Raw genomic sequence first — 20,838 nt, forward strand, 5'->3', positions numbered from 1 at the left:
TTTGTCCATGTCAGAGGCCAAGGTGGTGAATTGGAAGGTTTTTTTAAATAATGTCTAGGTCATGGAAAGCTTCACGAAGTCCCTCAGATGTGAAAGATTTCAGATCATAGGAGAACATAGAGTTTTTCAATCTATACTGTATCTTGTTAGGGAAATGAAAGTAATATTACAAAACCCTGATGTCCTTTTCTCCATTGTCAGTATTTAGTTTTTTGTTTTGGTTTGGCTTGGTTTTTGACTACCTGGGAAGTCAAGGTAGACATTCTTAGTGAAGAAAAATATGATTCCACTTAATTTCTTAAGTTATTTAAGGAAGAACTTCTAAAAACCATAGAGAACTCTGGTCATGGGATATTTGGCACCCTGTGTGTACGTATGTGATTAGTATGCCTTTCATATCTGTTTCCCACTCTTTGCCTTTCTCCCATTGATATCCCTGTTTTTCTTTGCTTAGCATTTGGAGAGGTGAAGAGGATACCTATGAGTATAAGGTCCCCCTACTTTACAAGTCCCACCAGAAGACCTTAGTGCCTCCAGACATTCTTATTACTGGCAATTCTCTGCTGTTGGCAGCTTTCAGTCCACTTTGAAGCTAGCTCCATAGGATATCTATGGTTGCAGCTCTCCTTTAAAAAGATACATCCAGAAGCCCACAAGGTTGTCAGAGGCTGCCTGGTGGAAACATTCTGCAATAAGTGGTTTGCAGAGCCACAGTCCTGCTGCTGCCATGTGGGTTCTAGGGCTATTCCAGGCCTGGAAGGAGGAAGGTCTTCTGAGCCCTGTCCCCAGCTGCTCTTATGTCCTGCCAGTAGCAGCGAAGTTAAATTGTCACTTCATTATTGCTGCTTTTCACACTTCTGACCTGACTGGGTTTTGAAGGGATGGCCAAACTTGCAGCAGCACAGAGTTTTCAGTAGATATGAAATCAAAAGCTCAATTGTGTAGGAGCCTAATTATGCAGTTATGCGCTCCTGAATTCCTGTTCCCAAAGTGGTATGCAGTTACAGTGAGCAGACTTACACTGAGAAAGTGTATGTGTTTAGTTTTAGAGAAGCTGCCAGATCGAAACCACAAATATTTAAGGTGGTCAGGCAGGAATGGCCTTTTGAAGCCCTGAGCGGCAGAGCATTGGTATCAAGGTTGAAAACTGCATTCTCTTTTTATGGAGCTGTTTTCAGGAGCCATGGCATTTCACTGTTTGTGTACTATGTGTGGAATCAAGGACTTTATAAAGTTGGTGCAGGGAAGCCAAGTTCAAGCTGCTCTGTGCCAGATAGCTCTGGTTTCATGTATTTCATGTCTTGGGATTTTGTGGAGAATGTTATTGTGGGCTTTCTTTACTTTTTACAGGGAATATGGACAGTATCTAAATATTTAGTCCCTTATAGAATTAAAATTTATAGAAAAAAGGAAAGAAATAGTGACTTTTCCCATTCATCTATGCCAAGTATCCATTCTGGTGAGCTGACTTTGCCTTTGCTTTGGAAGGTTGGGGCCCAGACTCCTGATCTTCCTCCCTCTTAACCCCTAAAGGGAGAAGAAGAGGACTGTAGATTAGGATCTTCTTCCCTTTGAAAACCTTCATGTCTGGACACTGGTAGGGGTGGTTGGCACAGGTATTAGACCCCTCTGTGAAGCACTAGCCTAAAAATGCTTGTTATTCACCGTGATGGCAGGAGTTTAGATCTTCTAGATCTGGAAGTGCTTGTTTCTGATTTTGATCAGGCTTTTGGGATGCTTTTGGGAATTTTGAATGGCTTGTCGCTGGGCCAAATGCAGGAGAATTTATCTCTGAACCCGATCCTTTTCTCATAATGTACTGGGAACATCTGTGTGGTCTTCTGGTATTTTATTCAAAAAGGCTGTTCTTTTTTAACTGCTATTGAGGTCCTGATGAAGGGTGTATGATTTGTGATTAGGAATTTATAGGGAGTAATTCTCTCAGGCTCCAGAAAACACTCATATCTAAGTAACCATATCTAGATAGCACCCAACAGTATCACTGCTCGGGACAGATGATTTAAGGTAAAAAACATGAGGATTACAGGATGGTTGGATTACCTGGTGGAAACAGACTAATATATTCAGCAATATACCTTACAACATTCAAGAAGTTATCTGGTCAGATTTCATTTAAGTCCAATGGTATAGATTCCTCTTTCCTGCGGCTTATTGCTTCTTCCTCTGGTCATACCTCTTCCCGCTCCAGGGGATCAGGGAAGATGTGAAAGAACCACACGCTGCTTCCTCCCAGCCTGGAGGAAGGCAAGACCTCTAGAGGCTCCGTGGCTGAGTGCTGTTACTCTACCACACGCTAGTCAGATTTCATCTAGCCTAGACGTACTAAGAGGTGAAGGAAGTTTTAATATGCATTTTCTCCATCACATTAAGCTTCTTTTCATGTGTTTATTAGCCATTCATGACTCTTTGAATTGTCTCATCATATTCTTTGCCCGTTTTTTTATTAGATTGTCTTTTTTCTATTGATTTTGCAGAAATTTTCTCCAAGTTTGATATTTTTGGACTTTGTTTATGGTTTATTTTGTCATCAGAAGTTTAAACTTTTGATGTCAAATCTGTCTCTTTTTGTCTTCTATATTTATGTCATACTTAGAAAGTCCTCCCCAACACTAATGTTTTTAATGCTATATTTCCTTCTATGTATATTTAGAAAGAGCATATATATATATATATATATATATATATATATATAATATATGAGGTTCTCTCTGATATTCTTGTCTGCTTATCTCTTTGCTTATTTTTGTTTTAATTATTTAAGTTTCAGAGTATTATGTTGAACCCATATGAACTGGCCACCTTAGGACTATCAACAGTAGCATAAACTTTTTAATGAACATTTCAAACACACACAAAAGTAGAGAGAATATTATACTGAACCTCTATGAACCTGTCACCCAGCTTCAGCATTATCAACATTTTGCCAATCTTATTTCATCTTTTCCCACTTCTAAATTTTGCTGCGATAGTAAATGATAAGTCATGTTAACACCTGTATAATTTTAACAAGCTGTACCAATCAGTGGTTTTTAATATATGCACAGAGTTCTTACTGTACCCTCATGAGTCTTTCTAGAAAAGCATCAATATCAACGCTACTTACATGCCCACATGTGTCACTGGTTAAAAAACTGATCAGGCATATAACCAACTCAAGGGGAATTCCTGTGACTCTGGTAGGAAATCTTGATTCTGAGGATAAATCAGTATTGAAATTCCTATGGCATCTCAAAAATGAACAATGGAAAGGATTTTTCGGGTCCTGAAGTTGAGTCACTTAGGAGTTAAGGTTTTTAAGACAGCTGTACCAATCTCCAGGTTTTCTTCCTAACAGGAGTATTTGGAACATAGTTTTTAAATCTAGGTGTCCTGTGATTCTGAGCTGTCACTGATAGAAAGATCCAAGCCAAAGTGGTAGAGCCTAAGTGGTTGGGACTAAGCAGAGCTTGTGGGTACTATTGGCAAACCTGAGAGATGCGTAGAGAAAGAGGGAAAACATACAGATAGATAAGAGAAGAAAAAGAAACAATAAAGAGAAAGGCAAATTGTGTCCTATATTGAAAAGGAAACTAATGACTCAGAAATCATAGCTTTCTAAACCCTACATTAAAATATGCAGTTAACCCTGCTGCCTACTCCTTTTCAGAATTATAGCATTCAGCCGGCCTGTGAGATATGAGGATGTGGAACACAAGGTGACAACAGTGTTTGGGCAGCCTCTTGATCTACATTACATGAACAATGAGGTAAGAAAGTAGATAGATGGTGTGGGGACAACTGCATACCTTTTTTCTCTCATCCTAACAGGATTTCCTGGTTAGTTTCTCTAATATCATTATGTTTTTGCTTTCTGGAGCCTTTTTTCTTAATTCCAATAACTCTGGGATTTCTTTTTTGTTTTGCTTTGTTTTGTTTTTACTACATGGGAGATTGCATAGCTATTTTCATTTCCCGCTCTTTCAGTGCTGGTAGCTCTAATACTCCATGGTGGAATCGGCTATGGTATCAGGGCCAGGGCTGGCTTATATTGTCAGCTTTACATTTTGTAGGTTATCTTTTCTTTTCCAGCACAGTATTAACATGGAGTAGAGGGTTTATCAGGGATTAGGGAGGTGGGGAAAACCGGTGAGTGGAACCCCTACTGACAGTCATAGCCCCTGGACTCTTCTGAGTTTGAGTCCTGATTGCGCTTGTTTCAAGTTGGTGCCGCCACACGACTTCTTGGACTGTTCATCCTCCCTGCTCCCTGCCCGGCCTTACTTGTTCCTGCTGTGACTGCCGCCCGGGGAGGAATTCTTTTTCTTTTTCTTCTTAATTTTTATTCATTGGTTTTTAGAGAGAGAGAAAGGGAAACATTCTCATATGTGCCCTGACCGGGGATCAAACCCACAACCTTGGTGTCTTGCGATGACTCTCTAACCAACCGAGCTACCCTGCCAGGGCAGGAAGGAATTCTTTTGAACGGCAGTTACTTGGTTGCTTTCCCAGCTACAAGAAAGGTACTGGAGGCTGCAGTCTGCTCAGGCTGGTGCGTTGCATTAGTCTGAAAGGTAGTGTATTTGTGCCTAGTAAAGAGCGTGTATCTAGAGCAGCGATTTTCAACCTTTTTCATCTCAGGGCAACCGTTAACTAGTTATAAAATGCTACAGCACACCAAAAAATCTATTTTTTGCCGATCTCACAGAAAAACTGGTATAATTTTGATTCATTCACACTGGATGACTGTTGTTGTGTTGGCTCTTGTTATTTTTTTATTTGACAATCTTAAGGGAAAAGAGGTCAGTGCCCCTCACTAAATAGTCAGGTGTTGCATGTTTTAAAAATCCTTGTGGCACACCAGTTGAAAATCGCTGGTCTAAAGGGAACTGAGTTGAGGGACAAGACAGGAAAGCTGGGCAACACCCTGGCTCTTTGAGAGTCGGGTCCTTTCTTTGTAGTTTTATTTTATTGGTTGAAGAGTTAAGAATTTCTTCTATAGTTTAGGGCTTAAATCTGTAGGGGCTGAGATTTGTTGGCCCAAAACTCCCTGATCCCTTCATATAAAATGTACAATACAATTGGATATACTGCCAAATAGCTAACAAAAATAAGACCGTTTGATCTTTTGTTTTTTTGGATAAATTTTAGAAATAAAGCAAATTTGGAAAATAAACCACTAACTCTAATAAATAATACAGATGTAAGTATTTTAAAGTATGTAAACGAACACATTTTAAATACAGAATATGAGCACCCCAAAAATATAAATGTCAAATCCATAGAACTTTAAAAACTTGCAGTTTAAGGTTCAGTAGTTTACATAAGGAAGTGAGGCTAAAGTCAACTAGCTTATCAGCATTAAAGAAGGTGTTCTTTAGTTAGTAAAGACTGTTTTGGATGATTTAGTACTCATTTCTCTTTCTGTTAATATTTCCATTAAGAATTCCAGATGTCCCAAAATCCATTTGAAACTCTTGCCAACAAAGTCACTGCCCAGAATGTTGGGCATTCCTTTATTCAAATGTTTATGCAGGTATTAATTCTAAAGCTAAATATAAATAATTGTTATTATTTTAGATCATGCATATCTTTCCATACACTGCTAATATCAGTGGCCGAGAGTTGACTAATATACATTATATTAATTTAAAAACCCCTCAGCCCCTTTTTTCTTTGCCCTCTAAACCCTGCCCTATCAGGATTTGAGAATCACAAATGAAAAATCTGTTGAGATTTTATTTATGTTTATATATTTGTAATAATAGCTTTATTGAAATATAATTCACCTACCATAAAATTTACCCTTTGAAACCCTGCTCTGTGGTCTGAATTTGTGTCCTTATTTGAGTAACAGTTTTGAGTGTTTTTTTGTGTGTGTGTGTGGTGTGTTTTTTTTGTTAATTCTCACCTGAGGATATTTCTTTCCATTTAGAGAATGTGGAAGGGAGGGAGTCTGGGGGCAGAAACATCAGTGTGAGAGAAACACATCGATTGGTTGCCTCCTCCATGACCCCCAGGTACATACCCTTGATCAGGAATCAAACCTGAGACCCTCCAGTGCGCAGGCCGACACTCTATCCACTGAGCCACACCAGCCAGGGCTTGAGTAACAGTTCATCCTCTGCCTTCCCCCTGTGCCTTTTCTACTTGTTCTGGTTAATGTCAGACATGATTCTACTGCTTAATTTGAAAAGAAATATGGGGACTATAACTGTTTGGGATTTGATGCTTTGGAGTAAAGTGTATTTTTAGAGAGGAATCTCTTCTTAGGAAATACCTCAAAACAAAGTTCTGATATGTGCTTTAGCATAGATGAACTCATTAAGCTAAGTGAAAGAAGCTAGATGCAAACGAATGTGTATGAGTTCCATTGGAAATGTATGAATATTATATGATTCTATTTATGTGAAATGTCCAGAAAAGGCAAATCTATAGAGACAGCAAGTAGATTAGTGGTTGCCTGGGGCTAGATGTGGGAAGTAGGAATGACTATAAATAACAAAAGAGATCTTTTTGGAGTAATGTAACTGTTTTAAAATTGAATTGTGGTGATGGTTGCACAACTTTGTAAATTTACTAAAAATTATTGAATTGTACACATAAAGAAAAGAAAATATCTCTGTAATTTCAATTAGATCTTTTAAGACCCCATAGTATCCAGTGAGATTGTTTTCTTCCAAACATATATATATTTTTTATTTTGCTTATTTTCACAAACTAAAGACTTTTGTATGATTTTTTTTCTTTCTGTGTCCTGTGTCACAGCTTTCCATCCTGCTGAAGAACCAAGATGATCTTGATAAAGCAATTGACATTTTGGATAGGAGCTCAAGCATGAAAAGCCTTAGGATATTGCTGCTGTCCCAGGATAGAAACCATGTAAGTAGCCCCAGTGATGGTCTGGCAGTGGAAGACAAAGTTTGTTGTCCTTCAGGAGTTCACCTTGCTCCCTTGACAGAATTCTGTGTTCCTCAGCCACTGCTGAAGAGAGAACATAAGCAGGGCCTCGCCCACTGTGTCATTGGCCAACTAGTCTTCTGCATTTGATTTTACTGCAAAGCCAAATCATCAGTGTTAAAATTGCAACTAAAGATTACTTGGCTTGTGGTGTGAGAGGAAGGAAAACATTTTATAATAAATGATAAATTTTTCTCTCTATATTTATGTTCTTTCAATTAGATTTGGACCCCAACAGGAGAGATTTGGTTAGTGTGGGGTTGCTGATAAGCAAAGGCTGTCAGGGATTCAAGGCTGTCCTGCTTTGTAAATCCAACTCCCACAACTCAGCAACTTGGGACACATGTAGAAAATAAACTTTTCCTTCTGTTCATTGGAAAAAAGGCCATTGGGCTGGAGGGCTCTTGTAACTTACTAGCTGCTGCTTTACCAAATGGCAGGCAATCTACAGGGGCTGTAAGAAGTGAGGAGTTATTCCTTATGCAGTTTCCTCTGCTAAAGGGTCGCTGGGGGGCCTGTGTTCCACAAGAATGCTTGTAAGCTGAATCTGTCTTCTGATCACTGATTCCTCTACCAGTTTTCTTCAGATGCATGTTCTGATGGTTTCTTGGCATTCTTTCCTTATGCTTGAAGACAGCCAATATTGCTGCATGAGAGCTATAGATGCACTATACCAGGATAGAGTTTAGATGAAAGATGACCTTTTTTTTTTTTTTTTTTTTACAACTGATAGTCAAGTCAGTTTATTAAAAAGGTTGACTTAAGTATCTGCAATGGTGACTTCAACCTCAACTCCTGGCTCAATACTGATGGAAGTAATCTGCTTAACAATCTCAGAAGGGCTGTGCAAGTCAATGAGTCGATTGTAGATCCTCATCTGAAACCGATCCAAAGTTTTAGAACCCTCCCCACAGGGAGTTTTTCTTGTAGTGATTCTCCAAGTCTTGACAGGTATCCAAACCATTCCTTTCATTTTGAGATTCTTTTTCTTTGCGCCTCTGATCAAAAGTCAGCACACACTTTCTCCAAAGACTTTACATTGTGGCTGATTAGAGTAATTCTAATTTTGTGAATCCGCCACCTCTGGTTCCATGGGTGTGTTTCCAGTATCTTTAAAAGCCATGGCTATGGCACAGCTTCCTGACCAACTTGTTCCTGGGCAAGAGCAAACAGTGCTGAGTCAGAAGCAGGAGCGTGTGGGACAGAGCTGTGCTGCAGCTGCAACTGTGTCTTCCTCCGACCATTTATTTTTTGAGACACTTATGGTGTTAGACTGCCCTATTAATTAGGAAGAGGCACAGGAGAATGCAGTTAGGAAGCTTTAGAATTAAGAAGATGTTTTCTGATATTACAGAAGTGTCTTTGCGTGTGAGGATTAGTCTTCTCTATCCCAAGTTATGTCTTTTTTCTGGATATGTTTTGGGAAGTATTCTGAAGTAAAAATACATACTTTATTATTTCATTTCTCTATTTAAATTACTCACCTGCTCCTTATAGTCCTTCCTTATTGCCTTTCTCGTAAGATCTATATTTAGCCTAACATCCAGGGTTTATCACCAACTACCCTTGCTTTTAACTCCCCAGTCTCCTCTTTCCACAGCCTTCAGCATACTCTGCTCTTCAGTTCTTCCTTCTTCCTCTTTGCTGTACCATCGCCATTACCTTTCTTAAAGGATCTAGCGTGATTACCCCTACAATTTGGTTCATATATTGACTGAGGCCATTTTGATTATTCTCTATTTCTTTAGTCATTGGATGTAATCTGCACACCAGTTTATAGGTTCTTTAGTAATGACCCTCTAGTTGTTGCATATTTGTAAGTTTTACCTTAAAAAATTATAAGCTCCTTGAGAGCAGGAGCTGTCTTACTGTTTTGGAACCCCTTCCCTACGCATCCTCTTAAGAACACCACAGTAAATACTTCTTCTTCTTCTTTTTTTTTTTTTTTTTAATTAATACTTCTTGAATTGTTAGCAAGAATCAAATAGAGGTTGTTTTCAGCAATCCCTTCCTTACAGAAGTCATAAAAGCAAGTTTACTCACCTAATCTCAACTTGGATGAGCTCCTTGAATATTGGTGGTATAGAACAAAAAGAATAAGAATTTGTATAAGAAGTTGTAAACATGGCATCCATTATGCAAGTTGTACAGCTTCAAAAAATTTTTAAAGGTTTTTAATAAATTAATGAATGCTAAAGCTGTAAACTTATTAAATAACCTGTCTGGATGCGTCCACAACTATTATAACTATCATGGTCTTCCATGTAAACATCTCTTGGTGCCACCATTGAAGCAGTTCCAGGGTGCCATTTCTAAGCTCATATTCCCATGAACCTAACTAAAGCAAGCAAACACATACACGCACACACACACCCACCCCACTTCCTCCCCCTGCATAGTTGAACACATATGTTCCTTTTGTCTGATGCCACCAAATTTTTATCAAGATTGTGGGTTGACTTTTGTAACCTCTTTTTCTGCTGATCTCTGAGCTTCTAGTCACTACAATCTTTTTGTATGTGGTTCCCTGGTAATGTTGCACGTTGCTTGTGTCAGCCATACACACTGCTATCCACAGAATCCTTCAGTGAGGTTTTCACTGAATGGTCAAACACCACATTATTTGTTATCTTTAGAATGTTCTGCTAGCTATAGCCTTTACACCTGTGGGCTCTCCTTTCGCTCTACTACAGTGCCCATGTATTTTTCCTAGTCCCACCTTCCTCCTTCCTCTCTTTCCCACTTCTTATTCAGGGTTCCTTGAATCCTTGCATCAACCTCATTTTTGTTTGCTACACCATTCTCTTTTATCTCCTTAAATTGGAGTTATCAAATTTGACTTTTACAAGCACTTGTGGAGATTTGAAAAATAACAATCAGACCATCCCAAGTTGGTCTGAAGTGATAAAAGCCCCACAGGCAGTTCTAACAGGTGGCTAGAGTTGAGAACCATTATCTTAAACTGAAGTGTGATTTACCTCCTAAGACCTTGCTGCTCAAAGTATGGACCATGTGGCAGCAAAAACATCACCTGGGAGCTTGTTAGAAATACAGATTCTCAACCACCCCAGACCTGCTGTATCAGAATCTGCATTTTATTTCGCTTCAACTGTGTTCCAACCTGTTGCCACAACTTCAGCCTCTTTTTTTTTTTTACAAATCTATACTTGTGCTTGCTGTTGAAACTACTTTCCTGTCTCATCTTTTAGATTTTAAAATTGAGAGTTTAGATATATGCTCTTTGATACATCTCTATCTAATTCATATTGCCAAGATTTATTTAATTCCCAGTATGTGTGAGGCCCTGTGTCCAAGCAGGCGTCCTTGGGGTGCTCATCATGCAGCTCTTCTGACTGCAGGGCTGTGGCTTTCCCTTGCTCTTCACTGGCCTGCTGCCTCAGTGTGTGGCTTTGACTGTTTTTTCCTTTCTGACTCTCAGCAGAGAGCTGTTGCACATGGAGGCTTCAGCAAGAACATTCACTTCCCCTTGGTTCTGACTTCCCATTAGAGCAAGACAGTTTGTCAAGACAGCCCCCATATGAAAAGTCTGTTGTGGGGAGACAAGAGGAGGCTGTTTGGCAGCTGAACTCACCCCAAGAGCAGGAAGCCTTTTTCCTGGAGAACAGGATATAGTTTGTTTAAGTCGGACATTTTTTTTCTTCTGGGAGGTAAAAGAGAAGCAAGTAGAAACTTTGACCCAAATTGCTCATAAACCCCAAGCTCCCATTTCCACTCTCAGTAGTGCTCTGTATATTTGTAAGCACATCCTGACATCACTTGCTCACCTCCAAGCTTCAGTTTTAAGCTTTCTTAATGCAAGGACCCCCCTTCATTGTGTTGTTTTCTCTCTAGGGCTCACCTAGTGGCTTGACTGGGTCAGTGCAAAAGTGGAGGTTGATGTGGTAAGGCTGCTGGCCCTGTTCTGAGGTCCTTGACCTCTAGCAGAATAAAAATAGCCTTTCCCAAATGAACACAGTTCTGAGATGGTTCATGTGTAAACTCCAGTAATACGAAGCAACTGAGATCTTACCTTAATTTTCAGGGAGTCATTATGGTTGGGGACGAAACAGCATATCGAGCTACTTTTAAAAGTACATATTTATCAACCAGAATTTTTTGGACAGGGAAGTTGCCATCATTCTCTATTCTGACCCCCACTCGGCAGGTGATCTCGCTGCTGAAATAATTTCCTGCTTTTCCTGCTATTCTTCCCGAGCTCTCTGGAGAATTTTATGAGACGGTATTTACAACTCTCTTCTGTTTGCCAGATTAATAGCGGAATGCCTGTTATTTCTCCCTGTCTGGGTCATCACCTATTAAATTGGGGCACTGAGTCTCAGTGCTCATCTGTTGGGGAAGCTGTAAAACTACATCAAGCAAATAGTGATTTTCCAAGACAGATTGAGGAGTGAGATTTGGAGGAGAGCTGGGTTGCTGTAGCTCATGTATTTAAAGCATGAAAACAGCTGAAAGTATGGGGATTCTAGGGAATGGTGAGGGGGCTTTTCTTGGCCCACCTACTTAAAGATAGCTCAGCCTTTTTCCTCTTATCTTGCAGACCAGTTCCTCTCCCCACTCCGGGGTGTCCAGGCAAGTGCGGATCAAAGCTTCCCAGTCTGCAGGAGATATAAATACCATCTATCAGCCCTCCGAGTCCAGAAGCAGGCACCTCTCTGTCAGTGAGTATTTCATCCCTTTTTTCCTCTCATCTAATTTATGCCCATAGTATTTTTTAAGTTATCAGTTAAAAAACAATCGGCAAACATTAAGTGCTACTCTGAGCAGAATAATCCTCTATGCCTTTATTTGGGAAAAAGGAGTAAAGAAATGACTGGGATGGTGTCCTGACTCTCAGGAAGCTTACACTGTAATAATGTGATGGTGTGATCAAACATCCCTGAAAAAGTGATCTCCTCAAACATCTGCATGAAGACCTTCAGCAGCAGTCTACCTTCATTTCTGACCATTCTTTCCCCAAAGGATTGTGGACTTTTAGAGTTCAGAATCGGGTCTAAGTTCGAGTTTTGACCCCAAACCCCTTGTCTGTGATTCCTGAGGAGTCCCTGTGCTTCAAGGTAGATGCTGACCAGTGAAACTCTTGAAGAGTCAAACTAAGTTGTCTGGGAAGGACAGGAGACTGTTGACATAGTTTATACAATTGGCTACCTAGGAAGAAAGCTATGCAGCTGCTGCCAGGCCTTCCCAGGAAAGGAATCTAAATCAGGTCTGTGCATTATACTAGGCAACCTCATAATGCTCTGGATCACATTTCCCAGAATCTAAGGAAAAAGCCCATTACTTGAATTCTGGAATTTGTATCAAGGGGGAAATCTGTCCTTATGAAACATTTGTGTTGAACCTGCTGTCCTAACATTGCTGAGACGCCTGCTGCCGCTTTGAAGCCAAGTTCTATCCATTACAGGGAGAATTGCATCAAACTAAACTGCTCTCTGAAGATGTTGAGCTAGGCTGGGGGAAGTCTGAGTATTGGTCCTGTTGCTAAGCTTGTCTGTGAGTGATAAGCCTCCTGAGGGAGTAGCAGGAAGAATGTGTTGCTGAGGCACTGATTTTGCCTCATCGGGTAATTTCTGGAACTCAAACAAGCACTGGTAGTAAGTGTTGCCAGCTGAAAGTCTATGTATAAGTTTCATATTTTTCTATCATTGATAATTGTTGGCTGTGTTTTCAATAAGCTGGTTGAGGAGAGAGAGTCAGTACCTCAGCAAGGAGACTGTCCAGAGCATCTCTGGCCTTGGAGATTGAGAGGCCGAGAGGGCAACATTGTTCATTTGTGGAGTGAGCAGTGAGGATTGACGTGGGACAGTGACTGGGCTTCCTGCTCCTAAGCAAGTGCCTGTGATTTGTATCTGGAAGCAGGAGCTGAATGCTGGGCCATTGTTGTAGGGAGTAATACATGAAATTCCTTGTCTGAGAATGCTGAGGGATAAGATTGCTATGAAGTAGTTCCTGTTTATCTGGAGAGTGGGCAGTGCAGCCTCCCAACACAGATAGATCCTTGGTTCCTTCATTCAGCAAGCATTAACGTACCAGCCATTGGGCTGGGATGAATGCTACAGTGGAGACACATGGAAGGCCAAGGGTGGTGTGGGGACACAGGAAGCAAGCACTAACCAACTCTGCCCAGGACTTTGGAGAACAGCTTCCGCAGAAGAGGGAACATCAGGGCTGACACACAAAGGGAGATTTACTGAGCTTAGAGTAGAGACAGGTATTCCAAGCACAGGAAAGAGCACCTGCCAAGCATGATCACAACAGAAGGTAGTGAGATCTAAGAACCCCAGGTGGTTTGGAATGGTAGATGTGACTGGAGCAGTGGGCAGAGCCTGCCAGCCTTTCTATATGAGAAGTGGCAGAAATTATTTTTAACTGGAATGACCTGGGGAATGCATTCTGGAGAGGAGCTGTTTGAGCTGGATCTTTGGAGATTATGGATTTCCATAGGCAGAGATGAGGGGAGAGGGCTTTTCAACTCTGCCTACAGAGCTCTCACTTATCCTTTAGGTTGGCTGATGTATTTGGAGGAGAAATAGAGGTGAGAAAAAATGCCTGGACCACTTTCTGAGGAGCCTTGACTGCACTGGGGCTTGTTTGGTAGAGAGTGGGAAGCCATTGAAAATGTTGACCCTTTATACTCATCTCCATTGTAATGCTTATCACATTATCTTGTTATTCCCTGTCAGACTGCATTTTTACTCATTCCTTTATTCCTTCAAGAAATGACTACCAAAGTATCTGTGTGCCAGAAACATGAGAATCAAAAAAGACAGGGTTCCTTCCCTGTGGCCCTTATAGACCCCTGGGAAGACAGACATTTATTTGTCATTCTGTTACTAATTATAATTATAGGCTGTGACTAGAGGTGTATGGTGCTGTGAGCACATATAACAGAAGGATGTGGCCTGATTCAGAGGGGGCCAGGAAAGCCTTACGCTATCACTCAGAGCATGAATGAGAGCTATGCAGGGGAGATACAGGGAAGAGAGTTCCAGGCTTGGAGAGCCTGATGGCAGAGGGAGTATGCCATGTTTGAGAAACAGAAAGAAGTCCTGAGGGCTGGAGAGCTGAGAACAAGAGGAAGGGGAACAGGCCGAGACTGGGGAGGGAGGCAGAGTCTTGGATTGTGTCGAAGATTTTGATCCTTATGTTGAAAGCAGTGGAAATCCATTGTAGGGTTTTTAAGTGAAGAGGAATGGGTGATGTGACATACTCATTTATTTTGAAAATGTTGCTCTCGCTACAGTGTGGAGAACAGATTGGAGTGGGGCAAGAATGGTTCTAAGAGAACCACATTCAGCTAAAGTAGTGGTTCAGGTGAAAAATGACAGAAGCTTGGATTAGGTTAGTGACAGTAGTGGAAAGAGGAAGGAGCAGGTGGATTTGAGACATTTAGAAGGTGAAACTGACAGAACATGGCATTGGCGTGGTTCTCAAAGTGTGGTCTGGGGACTTTGGGGTGGTCCCTGAGGTCCTTTCAGGAGGTCTGCGAGGTCAAAACTGCTTTTATCATAATACTAACAAACACTTTGCCTTTTTACTCATTCTCTCCTGAGTTTTCCAGAGGTTACATGCCTGAGGCAGTGTCATTGCTCTGATGGTTAATGGAATATGTGCCTCAGTATTATTGTGTTTTAAAATTTTTCGAGCTTTGCCCTGGCTAGAGTGGATCAGTCGGTCGGGTGTAGTCCCGTGCGCTGAGGGGTTGCTGGTTCGATTCCCGGTCAGGGCACGTGCCCAGGTTGTGGGCTTGATACCCGGTGGGGGGCATGCAGGAGGTAGCCAGTTGATGTTTCACTCTCACTTAGATGTTTCTCTCTCCCCCTCTCCTTTCCTTTCTCTCTAAAAACCAATAAAAAAATATTTTAAAAAAATTCTGAGTCCTAGCCAGTTTTGCTCAGTGGTTAAAGTGTTGGCCTGTGGACTGAAAGGTCCCAGGTTTGATTCTGGCCAAGGGCACGTACCTCAGTTGCAGGCTTGATCCCCGGCCCCAGTCTGGGCGTGCTGGGGAGGCAACCAATCTATATATCTCTCTTACATCAATGTCTCTCTCTCTCTCTCTCTCTCCCCCTTCTGCTCTCTCTGAAAAGCAATGGAAAAAATATCCTTGGTGAGGGTAAAAAAAAATTGTTTTAAAAATAAAATATTGAGCCCGGCCGGGTGTGGCTCAGTGGTTGAGTGTCAACCTAGGATCCAGGCAATCGGGGTTCGATTCCTTGTCAGGGCACATGCCCGGGTTGTGGGCTCGATCAGTGACTCTCTCATCATTGATGTTTCTCTCTCATTCTCTCCCTCTCCTTTTCTCTCTCTGAAATCAATAAAGACATATTAAAAAATAATAATAAAAAAATTAAAAAACCATTAAAAAAGTAATAATAAAAAAATATATCAATTGATATAACCCACATAAATAAAAGCTTTTTAGTGTCCTCAATTTAAAAAATATATATATATCTTTATTGGTTTTAGAGAGAGGAAGGGAGAGAGAGAGATAGAAACATCAATAATGAGAGTCGTCATTGATCGGCTGCCCCCTGCACGCCCCCAACGGGGGATCCAGCCCACAACCTGGGCATGTGCCCTGACTAGGAATCAAACCGCTATCTCCTGGATCCTAGGTCAATGCTCAGCCGCTGAGCCACGCCCAACCAGGCAGTATCCTCAATTTTTAAAGTATAAAGGGGTTCTAAGACCAAAAGGTTTAAGAACTACTATGGTATTGGATTGAATTTGCAAGTGTTGAGAGAGCAGGAGATAAGTTACTGCTTTATGGATATGTATAAATGGCACTGCCTTTCAGCCTGACAGGAACTCCAAAAGAGGACCTGGTTTGGGGTTCTGAGAAGGGACAGACTTCATGTTTTAGATAAGTTGAATTGGAGGTGCCTTTGAGACAGCCAAGAGGAGATATAAACATCCATTTGATATGTTAGATACACAGGTCTCTAGCTCATAGGGGAGAAAATCAGGGGTAGGGAAAAAATTGGAAATTGTCAAATTGAAGCCATGGACCCAGAAGAGAGTGCCTAAATAGACTGTAGAATGAGAAGAGGGCCTAGGACTGAGCCTTAAAAACCCAGACCCTCAGTGGCTAATTAGAGGAAGATGAGCCTGTAAAGGTCACAGGAAAGGAGTGACCAGAGAAATAGGAAGGAAAGTAGGAGAGGGCTGGGAGCAGGCTTTACATGGTACCAGCCAGGTTGGGAAGGACAGACCAAGGGTAAAAGACATAAACTTGTCATTTTCATCCACAAATGTCTAAGCACTTGCTATGCTGGTACAGGGTAAGACTTTCTGGAAGTAGAATGAAAGAGGAGGGGAAGAGTCAGGGTCATAGCATGAGGGAGTAGCAGTCCTAGCAGTAGAAATGGGGTCAAATGACAAGCCTTAGCGATTCAACTCCCCACCAATAGAAGGGGGGTTCTTTGCCCTCCTCCCCCACCAACATTAAATACCTGTGAGTATTTAGTGAGAGACTGAACATGCAGATCATTCAGCTCCCTCTGCAACATTTTCAGTGATGGGGAAGTGCAGGGTAGCCCAATCCAATTTTAGACAGCTCTACTTATTTTCAAGTCTTCCTTTTTTAAAAAAAAAAAAAAAAGATTTTTAAAATTTATTTTTAGGGCAAAAGGAAGAGAGAGGGAGAGAGAGACATTCATGTGAGAATGAAACATCCGTCAGCTGCCTCCTGCATGCCCTCCCAACTGGCAACCCTTCTGTGCCTGGGAGAACACCCAACCAACTGAGCCACACTGGCCATGGTGGTTCTTCCGTATTCTGAATGAAAATCTTCCTTCTCTCACCTTACCCATTGGCTCTAGTACTGCTTTACTGAGCAACATGGCTAACACAAATAACACATTTCATATGACAGTTTTTCAAATAACAGCTATCGTGTTCATCCTTTGTTTTTGCCATCATAATATACATACCTTAAATTCCAGTTTTTTTCAGGACAGTTAGCCTGTTAAACTAGTTCATCCCAAAACACAAAACAAGCCACCCCACCACCCTCACCAACAAAAAACTACTTGGTAACTAGTTAACCCAAAAGAGAGACCCCAGACAAGGCAGATGGAATTTCCCTATGTCTGTGAAGGTGCTCTTCCTCATATCTTTGCCTGTAGAAATTGTACCCACTTTTGAAGCTGAGCTCAAGCTCCATTTCTTTCATAATACATTGGGCAGTGCCCTTAAGCCATGTAGCTAACCAAGCCTCAACTCAAGGACTTGTCTCTGTCAAATCCTGACTCCCGTTTGGTCTAATGCATCTCAAATGCCTTGGCCTCTGTTTTTACTCCATCTTGCTCCTTGTCTTGCCACTGCCTCCCACAGTGAGGCAGGCCAGGTTGCAACCTCTAAGGAATGGATAGCTGACAAGACAAGACAGTGGAGGCAATAACTTCTTTCAAGGAGTTTGGCCGTGAAAGAAAAAGAGATGAGGTAGTGTCTTAAGAAAGTGGCAGAAAAAAGCTCAGGATATTTTTAGGCTAGAGATCTGAGCAGCTTTATGAGAGGAGGTGCCAAGACAGCTGAAAAGAAGCTTAAAGGTGAGAGGGGGGGACCATGGGGGAGCTGACTCCTGCAAGAGAGGAATTGGGAAATCCAGGTAGAGGGCTTATAATGGCAAGGAGGAGGGGAGTCCTTGAAGAGGAAGGCAAATTCAGACAGAGGGAAAGAAGGAATGTTGAAAGGATAGGGTGACTTGTATTGACACTCAGGCAGTAATGAGTTAGAGAGCTGTGCACAGTGCAAACCTCCAGTCCTAGTACAGATTTGGAAGAGGAAACCACAACTGCAGAGGTAGAGACCATACACAGAGAAATCAAATGGCCAGCTTCCTTCACTTCTACAGGCTTTTCTCCTTGTTGTAAATTCTTCTGTGATACTAGATAAGATCAGAAGCTGTTTAATGGCAGTAGCAACTTCAAAATAAAATGGGAATTTTGAAAGTTGAAACACATAGGCTCTTCTCAGGGTCTTATGGAATGAAAATGTTGAGAAGCTCTGGTCCAGTGTGAGCAGATTGGGAAATATTGGTTAAGATTTTCCATTAAGGAAGAAAAAGTTATTTGATACCTCTCCCCATTTCATCTGCCCCCCAAGAGAGAATAGGGTTTAAAGAAAATAGTTGTTGGCCAAAAAAAGCTATCTCTTTGTACTTGCAATGACCTGCACATTAACACTGACCCAAAGCCCTAGAACTCCCTCCAGAGGCAACTTCCTGACTACATCAGCTTCCCGGCAGGAGACTCCTATGAGAAGGGCTAGAATCTGAGAGCCTGTCTTTCAGCTTTGAGTCAGAGTATAGAGCAAAAGAATCAGCCATATACTACGATGAGAGTTTAGTTTCGACTCTGCTGCTCTGAGTTAAGGAATCTAGCATAGAGCTTGTATGCCCCAGGAGGAATGTGGACCACCGGCAGCTTAAGCCCCTGGTTTTTTCCTTCATGGGAAATTGTGTGCCGCTCTGAACATAGAGTGGGCTAGTACTACTCTACTCTTTTACTTCAGCTCGTACTGGGATGGTGCCCCTTGGTACAAATGGCCTGATGAAACTAGAGCCAGGGAAGGTTGTCCCATAGAACCTTCCATTCTTGCTGTGCTTGCCTCCTGAGACCTAGAATGAGCTGTGTCTCGCATAGCACTGTGATTTGTACTATCTGGCTCACTGCTGTCCCTGCTGGTAAGTATGTGAGCATCAGTGAGTCTTGCGAGTTCTCTTAAGAGTTCAGGATCCTGTCCTGTTCAGGCCCCTGTCTCACTTGTTCTTGACTCCTGTTGTGCATCTCATTGGCCCCCAATTTCTGAAATGAAGATAAAAACAAAACTGAAAATGCTCTAGAGCAGTTATGCCAACTCCTGGTTTTTCCATTCGCTTCCTCTGATAGCCATTGGTTTGGGGAGACTTCCCTTTCCTGCCCCAAGCTGTGGGCCTGTGCACAATAGTCCCTGGCCCTTTGCCCATCAGATAACAAGGCTGGCTCTCTGCAGGCAGCAATGTGTATTGGAAAAAGTGAAAGTCTCTGGCTGGAAATAAAAGCTCAGAAAACCTTTACTGTTTTCCCCCAGCCCCTCCTGGGTCTGTAGTGCCGGCTTCATGTGAGCTAGTCCCATCCCACCTGCAAAACCAGGGAAGAGTTTACTGGCAGCTGAAGAAGAAGAGAATGGGTGTCAGGGGCCATGGATATTTTATCCCAGGGAGGTTTCACCATAGACGCTCCAGGTAACAGATTGAGGGGCACTTCATCCTGTCTGGGATAGTTTGAACCAATGTCTGCGATCTCATCCATCAGTAAGAGTTTCTCTCTCTCTCTCATCAGTCCCTTACAGTAGACATTTTTTTGTTTGTTCTAGGACATGCCAGGTTTTATTGTCTAGAGTTCAGTTGCACAGAACAGAATCTACTCTAAGTAGTTTTAGCAAGAAGAAATTTAGTGCACTTCTGATTTTTGGGTCATTGGGAGAGTGAGAAACAGACATACCAAAGAGCTCCTCCCTTTTCTATAATCAGGAAGCCACCACATCCAGAAGCACAGTGCCACCACTTACATGGGCCTTGATATCAGGAAAACTGGAGGCCAAGTGTGGGGCCTCTTCTAATGCTGCAGTAGAAATACCAAGGCTTCTATGTATTGTGCCCAGAAACAGCAGGAATAGCAGGAAGCTATCTAAATCTCACACAAGTGCATCTGACTGGATGAACCTACAGGGGGTCTTGGAAATAGCAGCTTTTCGTTTATGGACTCCTGAAGCACAGGAAGGCATGCTAGAAGGGTAGAGTGGATCCTGAGTATAACCCATTATATCTGCCACAGAGTGTGAAGGAAACGAATGGAATTCTACTGGGTTCCTACCATGTCGGTGTACCTGTGTCACCACATTTATAACTTCCAAAAAAAGTTTATGAGGTAGATAATTCTCCCCATTTTTTCAAGTGAGGAAATTCTGGCAAGAGTTTAAATTATTCAGCTGAGTTGCAAAGCCTGATTTGAACCCCTGTTTACCTAATTCCCAAGTTTAGGCTCTTCTCACTATACCTTGCTCTAGGTTGCTTCTGCTGCTGACAAATGTTGCCAACATATGGATTGACTTCCATAGAATGCATAGGCTACTAAAATGTTATCAAAGACGGAATTGGGAAGTGGGCACTAGGCTAATGTTTGTAAGCCAAGTATTAAATAGTGCTCCATGTTTGGGGGTATGGTAGGGCTTTAAAAAAACAACAACACCTTTTTTCATGGTTGCACTAGAATTTTGTGCTACAGTGAGTGCCAAGGGAAATGGCCAGCTACATGAGTCTTTGACATTTGGGCCTCTGAAAAGTGGAATCGATTTATTTTTGGTCCAGATTTCCCTTACCTCCATCTTGTCATTGCCTCTTAGTCCTTTATTGGCCAGATGGCATCTTGCATCCCTGACCTCTGACTTACAAGTGACCATGGACAGAACAGCTCTGAAACCGAGCTGCACGAAACATGGCACTATGTTTCCCTCTTGCTCTCACAAAATCCCTACATTAGTCTCCCTTCTGCTTTGGCAGAAAGGTAGTCCCATTTCCCCATGGATGGGGATCCCCATCCTCTGTTTGGATTGTTCATGGGGAGTGTATGGCCCAGACAAGGAGAAGTTTTGCCTTCCATCACTGTATTGAGCAGCATGCCTGCCTTTTGGAAATAAATTATGTTCTCAGAATTGCCTTGGCTGACTGCACTGGGAGTCACAAAGACTGTTTTCTAGCTGCAGCCCCACCATTAAATCACTCTATGGCTTTGGGCCGGGGCTTTCCCTTCTGTTCAATGTGGATGATAATGCACTTCCACTGCAGGGGTGTTGTGAGAGGGTTAAACGAGAGCTAACAGT

General features: G+C 41.9%; 1 protein-coding gene and 1 pseudogene across 5 annotated transcripts in view; one reads left to right on the top strand and one right to left on the bottom strand.

Moving 5' to 3' along the window:
• Positions 1-20,838, top strand: part of MAP3K3 (mitogen-activated protein kinase kinase kinase 3) — a 54,363-nt gene that overhangs the window by 19,401 nt on the left and 14,124 nt on the right. For all 5 annotated transcript variants that reach the window (XM_087826288.1, XM_087826289.1, XM_087826290.1 and 2 more), the window contains 3 exons: positions 3,668-3,767; positions 6,766-6,879; positions 11,516-11,636. In XM_087826288.1, coding sequence (XP_087682414.1) covers positions 3,668-3,767; positions 6,766-6,879; positions 11,516-11,636 — 335 coding nt within the window. The remainder of the gene's footprint in view (positions 1-3,667; positions 3,768-6,765; positions 6,880-11,515; positions 11,637-20,838) is intronic.
• LOC107530534 (small ribosomal subunit protein uS10 pseudogene) lies at positions 7,703-8,080 on the bottom strand (annotated as a pseudogene).

This window comes from Miniopterus natalensis, chromosome 17 (genome assembly GCF_054644295.1).
Source record: "Miniopterus natalensis isolate mMinNat1 chromosome 17, mMinNat1.hap1, whole genome shotgun sequence".
Lineage (NCBI taxonomy): Eukaryota > Metazoa > Chordata > Mammalia > Chiroptera > Miniopteridae > Miniopterus > Miniopterus natalensis.